We start from the raw sequence: 11,323 nt of genomic DNA, 5'->3' as shown, positions 1-11,323 counted from the left end.
CAATTTCAATCTCAGGCTCCACTTCTAATCTACTTCTTAATCCAACGCTGAACAAACACGAAGGATTTTACAGAAATCCAGGTCGTTAACTGTACACTTAAAATTTTGATGTTCTTTTAAATTATTCTGAAAACTTCTCGTTCCCTCTTATAAATTACTAATGTTATAGCAATTCCGAGGCCATATAATATTCTTTAGATTAGTTCCAAAACGTTTATAGAAAGGTTTGTTCAAACCTGCTAATTTGGACCGTTATTGGTAGCGTTTATAGATATTTTCTACGCAATATCCGGTTATGCACGGTTCTTTTAACAGTACTTGCTATGAACCAAGTATTGGAAAGGCCGTCCCGGAAACGGATGAAAAACGATACTTAAGATGGTTAGAACACCAAACAGAATCGTTCGTATAATGGTAACTGCCCGGTCGGAGGACGTAACCTATATTGCGTACAATAGTCATAGTTTTTTGATGGGTTGGAACGAACCTAGAATATTCGGTAACTGGGTAATCATATAGATATATTTTTAGGGGAAGAAGATAATCTCCCCTTTAAAAACCTATTTAGCCTCGTTAAAATGCAAAAAAGAATAAAGAAAAAATAATTTTTATACAATAAGATTAAATTAACTTGTTGATTACAATTAACCATCAAATTTGTCTACAAATATTTGATTTCACTATTTTACTTTAAAAGTTCCCTGGATAAAACATTGTTTCACATACGCATGCTTCATTACGAAAAGAAGATTCTAAATTTTTAGGTTATGTTTCTTTATTTGTGTGAAATTTTAGAAAGAAAAAAATGATTTCGAAAAGAATTATAAATAGTTATTTGAAGCAACAAAAGATATGTAACGTTCGTTATCGTAGTACTCAAATTAATCTTGAAAAGTTAGAAAAAGAATCCACTCTAAGTACAAGTGATTGTAAGTAACCCTAATCGAATTAAGGAAATTTATGATTATAATTATTCTTTCTAGACAGGAATGTTTAAATCTTTCTCAAAAGTTATTGATATAATAATCATAATAAATTGTACATTTAATATCTATTGTTTCTCCGTAAGTTGTTCCTTGTTAGTTCTTTCAGTGATTTCATGAAAATTTCGCCTCTGGATAAATAGAACAGAAGAACTTGAAAAGCTATTTTATCTAAGGCATGTTGTTTCAATCAAGTGGGGTCAATCCAGGTTTTTTCAGAAATAACATATCAATAATTGTGGCATGAAACACAACTATTATTATGTTCCTTTTGAGTGTATTTGAGTTATGTGAAGTTGTTTTATGTTTCATTGAGGAAGGTAAAAATAGTTGTTATTCAGACTACAATGCACAAGTACCCTGTGGCGGTCATGGGATGCATTTTTTATACTTAATTATGTCTATCTTTCCTTGTGGCGGTGTGTAAGATGTTTGGTTGAGTTTTTTTTTCATCAAGTAGTTCTTCTAAAAATTTTTTGCCCATTCTTGGTCTTCCTCTGCTTCTAGATCTTACTGTTCTGGCTTCTTATATTCTTTTTGTAATTCTTTTCTCACTCATCTTTATGTCCCAACTGTCTTAGTTGATTTTCTTCTATATATTGCTCTACAGGTTTTGCCTTTAATATTTATTTGCATATTCTCAATTTACTGGAGGAATCTCCTTCTTTTGTATCTTTTCCCTATGTCTTTCTGTCATTGTCCATGTTTCAGAACCATACTTTAGTATGGGTATAACAACTCTTTTATAAATTTGTTCTTCTATTTCCTTGGTTATTTCATTGTTGCCTAGAAAAGATGTTTTTATTGCATTGTTTGCTATCCTTTCTGTTATTTCTTTCTCTAATTTTGCGTCTCATACTACCATTGAACTGAGCTGTTTGAAGTGTTCTATTTATTCTATTTCCTATTTTGATGTCGTTTGTCTTTGTTTTTGTGCTTATGATCAATGTATTAGTTTTATCTATGTTTATGTTCATACTGAATTTTTTGATTTTTTTTTGAGTAATTTAAAATTTTGATTTGGTGATATTTCTTCCTCTACAAAAATGGGAATCTAATCATCTTAGCATATTTCTGTTAGTGTAACTTTGTCTCCATTGCCTACATTATAGCTTTTTAGACTGATCTTTATTTGTTATATAGCATCATTGAGGATTATTGTGTATAACAGTAAAATTAATATGCAATCGTGTCTTACTCCATTGTTTGTTTTGATTATTCTTGATTTTTCATATCGTTTTCTGAATTTATTTCTATTTAACACATATTTGCATTTACATCATTGTTCTTCCAGAACAGCAATATCAAGTCTACTAAGTGGAGCTAATATGCCTTTTTAAGCTAATTATCAAAAATTAACCATTTTTAATATAATTTCAATTCTTGATTTTTTTTTATTTATAGACATAAGTGAAGAAGCAAAATTGCGTGAGGAAAAAATTGAACAAAGTAGAAATAAATCTCGTCTTAGAGAGCAAGACAGAAATATATTATTAAATAAAAATCCTTACCCTGAGCCTAAGTTCTTTCACCATGGTAGTCTAAAATATCTTAGAAGAACTTATGGACGATATGGTGAAGCTTCTGGAATTAATCCTTCTTTATGTTGGCCTATAAAAGAAGAATTAGATGATGCAAAAGAATATGAGAAACTTAAATATCCATCTACAATACCAGACATGATAATGCAAGCAAAGAAATTGAGAAAAGCTAAAGAGGAAAATGTTGCAGCCAGACAACGAGAAATTGTTAAAAAGATGGAAAAGTTAGAATATTGGAAACAAGACTTGTTTGATAGAATCGCCAAAAAAGAAGCGGAAGCAAAAAGTGCTAAGGTAATAGATCATTTTGCTTTCAGCATAAATTATAAGTTTTTAACCTTTACAATCTTAAATTCCTGCATGAGGTACTATCCTTTTTTGCTTTTCTTGGTTTTGATTATGATATTTGATAAAAATTAAAACATCTTTTCAATGCTGCCCTATCAGATATTTTCTATATTTGTTATTTTCAACATTTTTCTGATATAGCTTCTGTACTTATATTGCTGTATTTTGGTTTGAATTTTGGTTTTATTACCAAACTTTGTGACAATTTTCAAAATAATCTTTCTATATATCAATATAAAAGTGAGTCTCAAGTATGGCTCTAAGTAATGTTGATAGATACTCTAAAATAAGCAGTAGTGCATAGTGTCTATGCAGCATATTATAGACATATAAATATTTTAAATTCATAATAAAAAACAGAACATATTAATTAACAATAATTTGATAAAGATTCACCTTTTCATAATACATTTTTTAAAGGTATCTTTGAATTTTAAAAACTTTATTTTTAAACTTCAACATGTTTAATTTGTTAAGGTTTTGTATTAGGATGGTCTGTTTCTTAATTGTTATAAGATCTTTTCTGCAAATATGATTTCAAATGAATCTAAGTGCTGAATTTTCAAATAATATTTTCTGTACACAAATGTCATGAATTAAGTCACAATGGATTGTTTATAAGAAAAAAAATGAGTTGACTTTGTGATGGAATTAAGATAGATACTGGGATATTCAAAGAAGTCAATTAATATCTTCATTATTGTTTATCCTTATTTAAATCTCATAACAAGATGCATATACAATGCAGACCAAAAGTTTAAGACCACCTTAATTAAAGTAGGAAAATTAAATAAAATTCCAATAAAATATTATGTGTTTAATTGAACTGTTAAATCATCCAATATCACAATTTTTGGTAATCAATATACTTGAAAAGTGTAAAGAAATACTAACAGTCCATGCTCTTTTACATTCTATGACGTTTTTCACAAGTTTGGACATACGGGCAATCAATTTGTTGATAGTGTCGGGACATATTGTTCCAACTTTCGCATAAAGCATTCCACATTTCTTCTCGAGAGTATGGACCACAATTACGGACATTACTATTAAGCTCTTTCCACAAAAATTCAATGTGATTGAGATCCGGGCTCTAGGTAAGTCAAACCGTGCAATGTGTCCTATTATTACTAGTCTCCGAGGGCGCTAACATTTTCATACTCACAAGTTGGCGTAACTGGCAAAGTACAGCAGTCAAAATTCTTTATCCCGAGTGCGAGAAAATAATTTAGATATAAATTTTTCCTACTAAGGTAATGGTACAAGTGAAGAATATACCAAAGATGCATTGTACAGTTCCGTTTTGTGTTGAAAAAAAGATATAAATTTCCAAAATACAAAATATCCCTTCAAGACAATTGTATATTTGTAAAAAAACATTTTTAATCGAAGATTATATGTTGAAGCCACCAGTGGCTCCAGTAGCAACCCAAACAAGGTAGCATTCTTGTTTACCACATCATCTTTTAATTGACGTGACAGTCAGAAATTTCTCATAATTCTTTTTATGTAGGTTTCATTGTTTTGTGTTCTATTACCTAGGTATAGTTCACATTGTTACATTATTAGGTTTCCCATTCTTGATAGATGAGGTTCCTAATTACCAATCAATTACAAATGGTACAGATACATTCTGGATATAGTGTATAGAATGTGATGCTTAAATCGTAATCACTGAAAAACGGTGGCTAGGATCATTTGTCGAACATGACTTTTTAGTAAAATTATCAACTTACCAACTTTACAATATTGTAATTATTCACTTGAGATTGCAATTACTCTGATTATTATTACAAGCTTTATGTTCATAAAGATAATAAATAATCCAAATTATCATTAAATAAACAATACTACCAGAATAAAATATTTTCAACTAAAGAAAAACAGCCAATAGGTATAAAAAATTGTTAAACTTGTTTGGAATTCAACTAACCTCCGAGAACCTCGCAAGTAAATATACATAAAGGTGAAAGTAGTTTATTGTCATTTCTTTCAATGTAGATTTGTGAAAGTATTTTTGCTTCACGCCAATAATCTTCCGTTTATCTGAAGTGTAAATAATCAACTAAGTTTCCTGAATACCTATTTAAAGAAATAGGATAGAAAATTATAATATACGAGGTTGGTACCATAAAGACATTTTAATATTTTATATGTTTTGTCTTTAAGTAAATTCAATTGTTAAACTCTTTCACCTGTATAATAAATTGCATATATTCATTCTATTGTTCAAATTTTTATATTAAAAAAAATATTACTTCGAGACATATTTCGCACTGACATTTCCAATTTTTTTAATATATGAAAATTCCAATTGTTGTGTGTGATTGCTTTAGTAAGATATTTGCTGGGTGAATTATCATTAATTGTTTTGTTAAAACTTTTCCAGTGTTATGTTATCCACGGATTTCTACCACGAATATTTTTTTACACAAAACTTTTCGAAAAAATGTCAATAGAAGTGATATATAAGGATATTATAATAGGCTACATGTATTTACTACCAAAAATTTAAGATTAAATGGATAAAAAATTTTTAAACATGTGATTTTGTATATATTCCACGATTCAGAAACGAAAAACAAAAAATTAAAAAAATTATTTAACTATCACAAATTTCACCTAATTAGAAAACAATGAAGCAAAAATTGTGATCTACGTATTTTTTATAACGCAAAAAAATGCAAATGCATAAAGATTACCTTTAAGCGCTGACGCGCAATGTTCGTTTTGAGCCCCAAAATTTTTCCAAATTTTCTTTAACTATTGTTCCTCAATAGGGAGCCTATAAACAAAAATTGTGATTGTAGCGCCACAAAAGTTAACAGAAAAATATCAGTTTTTATCATTCATGTGTCTAAAATCGTTTCAATGTTTTTTTTAAATGGAATTGTTTTTCGTTTAATTCTATAAGTAGCTCAGAGTTAGCATCAATTATTTTCGCGAAGTCACCGTGGTAGTTAGACAGCTGCATCGTGTAAAATGCAATTCTACACTTATTTTGGTATATTTGCGGAGAATATACACCTAAAAGCCAACAAAAAGGCTATTATACCTTTAATTTAGGTGTGCTAGTGCATATTTTAACCGGGTTATTCGCAACCAGGATAAATATTGGGTCACACACATCTGCTATATCTCATGTAACAGAAATTTGACCCGTTGGTTTAATGGACAATATTCAGTAATGCCTTTTGGTAAACCAGTGCTGAACAGTGAAGACACTGTTTTCAATACTACTACACCAAACAGTTTACGTTCAGTCTCTAAAGACGATAACTTGGTTATCAAAAAGTGCGTCAGACAGTGTAATTATGAGTGTTGGTGTAGTGGTAATGCAGTACGTTCAGTATGAATATCACCGACGATTCCAAAAATTCCAACTTAGTTAAACTAGTTATATGGCGCAACAATTTGTTTGACAAATATCAAAGACTTTTCGAGGAAATCGAAGCATATGGTAAAATACGCGGAGGTGTTTTCTGTAACAAAAACAATCTCGTATTCTGAAGAAGTTTCTTTGCCTTCTCCAGTTTATGGTGTTGAAGAAAGTTCAAGCAGTTCTGAAAACGAAGAAATTGAAATATAAATTACAGTTCTGAAGCACCCCATTTAATTAATCAATTGGAACTTAATGATCTCATAAGACATTTGTATATACCAAAGAACAAGCTGGTGTGTTAAGTTCAAGACTGAAACAGTGGAATTGGAACGTCACAGTTCATATGCTGATTTCTACTCTAAAGAGAATAACTTAGTTTACTGTGATGACATTGAGGGCTTGATGTCAAAACTGGGTTATGAACATAGGTCGGAGGAATGGAGACCCTTCATTGATTTCTTAAAGGCTGTACTGCTTCATAATGAAAATAAATTTCCATCGCCATCACGACCTTTAGGTTAAGGAGCTTTTTCAAAAGAAACATATAAAACTAGTGTTAGAACAGATAGAATACAGCAAACACCAATAGTACATCTGTGTGGACTACAAACTAGCTACACGAAATAATGTTTTTATGAGAGTGAAACAGCCGAGAGAGAAATGAACATTATGAAATAGCAATATGGCTGCCAAAAACTGTTTACGCTCTTTTGCAAAACAATGTGAAAAATAAACCTTTAGTTAACCCTAATAATATAATATTACCACCTTTACACCTCAAATTAGGGCTAATCAACAATTTTGTAACAGCCATTGACAAAGGTGGAACTGCTTTTAAATTTCAAAACATAATGAAATTTTTTTGGGTAACTACAGATTGCCCCAATATTCTAATCTCATAAAAACATTCCCAATGCAGATTATAAATAAATAAAGTATAGGCGCTTTAAGGGAAGAACATGGAGGCGCTTTCATCAAGATATCGCTTCAATTGAAAGCGCTACCAGTGGAAATGATAAACAGCAATGCTAGCAAATACTGTTTGTTTTCAATTGGATAAATACTTAAGATTTTTCAAAACAATAAATGTAATTCTCACAAAAACGTGATATTAATTTTTTTTCACATTTCTTCTTTATTTGTTCTATAAGAATTACGAATCACATAATCTTCTCCATGAGGAAAAAATAAATTTTTTGTTGCCTAGTGTAATTAATAGCTACTAGCCACATACAATCACGGAGGACCCCTGACTTGACACAAGCTTTATGAAATCCGTCCTACAATTTATATTAGCTATCTCTTAGATTCATTTGTTCTAAATGTGGTTCAAATTAAAAAAAATATGAGGTTTTAATTTAAATTAAGCTCTAATTTTGCTTGAGAATATAGGTAGTTTGGTTTTCTTTCCATTTAATAATATATTGAAGCTAATCAAATGAACTATTGACAGGAATTTCAATTAATAATTGATTTCAGGAAAGGAAAGAAAGACTCGTTGAAGAAGTTAAAAGACATTTTGGATATGCTGTTGATCCGAAAGATGACAAATTTAAAGAAATGTTGGAAAAGAAAGAAAAAGAACAGAAAAAAGCAATGAAAGCGGAGAAAAGGAAACAAAAAGAAGCAAAGATGATGAACCAGGTTTTGAAAACTTATGAAACTGATAAAAGTGTTTCAGTAGATGACAAAGAAACTACAAATGTTGAAAAAATTGTACCAGAGAAAGAATAGATACACAAATATATATATATATAAAATATTGGTTACTTTAAAAATATTTAGTTTGATCATCTATTGATTAATTTAAAATATTTATATTGTTGTAAAAATGATTGACTAGAGAATGGGGAATAAATTTTCCTTTTATAATTCTGTCTATTTTGACTAAATTAATTCTCTTGTTTTTATTTTACAGAGTATTCAATAATTCAGGTTTGAACTGCACAACAAAATCATATGCTTTTGATTAATAAAAATATTTTCCTGAAAATTCTAACGTCCAGAGTAGAGCAAACTTTTAATGTCTCTCAACACATTAATTTCTATATTTTTACTGCTCTAAATTATATACCTCATAAAATGAGTTGTGTAGAATCGAAGAGTTTGTGATGGAAGAGCAGAATTTCTCAAATAAATTTCAATAAAGATGTGAAACATGCAATCGTTCCAAAGTATTATTTCCTACTTTTCAGTTGTTTTCAGAATGAAACAGATATACAGTCAAAATAACATTATGTACATTAATTTTCGACTTTGCCAGGTTAATCAGCTGCGTGCATTACGAAGCTCAATTCAGAAGATGCCTAGCGATAATTACATAATTCAAACGTTTAGAAGAGTGAAAATTAGATAATTATTAATTACTATAACCTTTCAAAAGTGAGTAGCAAACATTATCCAATATACTTTTCCTTCAATATGTGTTATTCATGTTATAGATGCAATGCAAATTCTGGCATTTGATAAAAGGCATTTTACAAAACGACAAAACGTGATCCTTGTAAAACGCCGGCAAAACACGATTTGCAATATATGTATCTAATTCGGCCTACTTAGTGTCATACATTTTACAATTTGCCAAATATGAGTTAGTCAAAACACCCGAACGCGGTAATTTCACAATTGCACGTCAACAATAACAAAACCTCAAAAAAGTACAATTGTTTTAAAGTTTGTCAGGTGTACATTAATGAAACATGGATGATTATTGCGATGATATAGAAGTAACAAACGATACAGTTCACTTAGAAGCAAAAGTGCTCTTCAACAAAAAATTTTACAGGGAAAGAAGAAAAAACGATCCAATCAAGAAACCTTGGACTCCTGCTCGAGTTAACGAAGTAATCGAAGAAATGAACAGCAGTAAATTAACTGAATCAAAAAGCATTAAAAGAAGCAATAAACAGTATCATTCCATGAAAAAATATGATATACTCTCGTTGGTAAAACATTGAACATCTAGTGCTAAGACGAAACAGTTGATTAACCTACAATTTATATAATACCAACGGAACAATATTTTTTTAGTAGTCATAAATCTATAGGACATGATGGACGAGATAAAATGGTGTGCAATCTCAAAATGAAACAACCACGTAAGGGATTAGTCGTATGCCCTTTTCTTTCTAAAGATTTTAATATTATAGGTCTCGATGGATTATCAATTTGCCCCCGATGGAAATTATAAATGGCATCTCAATTATCAAGACCAAGCTACCATATTTTTGATTCTGCGCCCCTTACAGATAAAACGCGCTTCAGAAGCAGCATTAGAACTGGTAAAAATTTTTCGGACTAATCTCGACTCTCTAATAGAAGAGCTTCGTAGCGAAGAGGATCTTGAAAAAATAGTTCACGAACAAACAGAAGGAAATAAGGAAACAAGCGAAAACGATTCTAAGCCACATTAAGAAATTAGAAGCAGTCCGCTTAATGCAGAAGAAGAATATCTGATAGAAACGCAGATAAAATAAGCGCGACGTCAAGTGATACTGCAGTGTGTTGCATTGTGGCAGGTTGAAAACAACCCTCTATCTGAAGTTATATGTGCTTTTTAGTCGAATTTTTCAAGGAAAAATTAGACTATTACGGTAGGCATGACTAGAAGAAAAATGGGGGGCACATCATTTAACTCATGTTTTGAGACTTCCTGAACACGATTATGATGGTTTTTCGAATGTCTGTAGTTTATATATGTTACCGGCAATGTGTATAATTCAGGTATTGTATACAATCCCTAGGTAATGTATACAATCCCTGGGGCGTCCAGGCAATGTATGAAATATCATGAATATCATTGTCCATTTCATACTTTACCTAGGTATTGTATACAATTCCTAGGGATTGTATAGAATACCTGCTGGTTCACCAGTAATGTGTAAAATAAATAAATCTTAAGACTAAACTAATGTTAGGTAAGCCGGTTAATATCAATAAATCTTAACAGACTTACATATCAAATAGCGGACAAATAAAACATGTTGTATTTACTTGAAATAAACTTTATTATCAACTTTAAAATCACAAAAAAATAACAGGAAACTTAAAATTCTTTTTGTTTGTAACATAACATTACAAGTATCTTTTAACATAATATAAGTAATTTTGTAATTGAACTTCACAAACAAAACAATTCTCTTTATAACAAAAAGTAGGTCTAATAGGCATTCACAATTTTAAGTAAAAGTAGGTTTTATTTATTCTTACACGACAAATTATTATGGCACTTTGAAGAGCACAGAGCCTTACTTTTGACACAGGAACACTTTTTAGAGTAACAGTTTTTTTGCAGCTACATTTCACAAAGCCCTGTCCTGTCCCCGTAGATTGAAAAGTCGCAACTGTATGGAGTGTCGTTTCCAGATTGGGGACGTCTTCTTCTTGCAGTAATTTCTGATTCTTGAATACAATGTCTTGACAACGCCTTGCTTTGTGCCTAGTTGATATAGATCGTCATCAGTTTTGTGTAATACTACAGCCAGTATATTGCGAGCATCACCACGACCTCTATCGACTTCTGGAACAGGAATGCGTACAGTGGTACCCAACGATACGGGAGGGAATTTTTTTTCAGAAGTTTTAAGCATTTTCTGAGCTTGTACTATCAAATTCTCTTCGGCTCTGATGCGGTTTTCCATAGAAAAGGCGTTTTTTGCGCATAAAGGACAAACAACTTTGGATCCAAAACCTTCTGCAATATTTTCTTCCGGAGCAGTACAAATAGTATGAATAGGCCTATTGCACATTCTGCACGAATGACCACCTGTTGTCTCCTCGGAACAAACACAGCATATAAGTGCACAACTCAATGACTCCTCTCGTACTGATACCAAATTCGGATCATGTAACGCTTGATCATTTACCTCACAAGGAAGATTTTCGACATTCGTAGGCTCAACAACATTCTTAGTATTTGGGATAGCCATGTGTTCATCATGCGCACTTTGGACATTTGAAGCTTCCTTACCGATGTTAAAACTATCGAGTGCAGCGTTTTGTTGATCTGGTGTCTGTAGAGGTTGAGTGTCAGCTGTTTCAGTTTGCGAATTCTCGACCGTTGTCCGATT

At 31.1% G+C, this 11,323-nt stretch overlaps 1 protein-coding gene across 1 annotated transcript; it reads left to right on the top strand.

The window, feature by feature from the left end:
• The first annotated feature begins 735 nt into the window (after window positions 1-735).
• Window positions 736-10,286, top strand: LOC130442906 (growth arrest and DNA damage-inducible proteins-interacting protein 1). Its single transcript, XM_056777310.1, has 3 exons — window positions 736-929; window positions 2,388-2,818; window positions 7,734-10,286. The coding sequence occupies exons 1-3, from the start codon at window positions 806-808 to the stop codon at window positions 7,986-7,988; spliced, it is 810 nt and encodes a 269-aa protein (XP_056633288.1). The 5' UTR covers window positions 736-805; the 3' UTR covers window positions 7,989-10,286.
• Window positions 10,287-11,323: the final 1,037 nt, after the last annotated feature.

Source organism: Diorhabda sublineata, chromosome 4 (genome assembly GCF_026230105.1).
Source record: "Diorhabda sublineata isolate icDioSubl1.1 chromosome 4, icDioSubl1.1, whole genome shotgun sequence".
Taxonomy (NCBI): domain Eukaryota; kingdom Metazoa; phylum Arthropoda; class Insecta; order Coleoptera; family Chrysomelidae; genus Diorhabda; species Diorhabda sublineata.
This window is presented reverse-complemented; position numbering and strand designations above follow the sequence as displayed.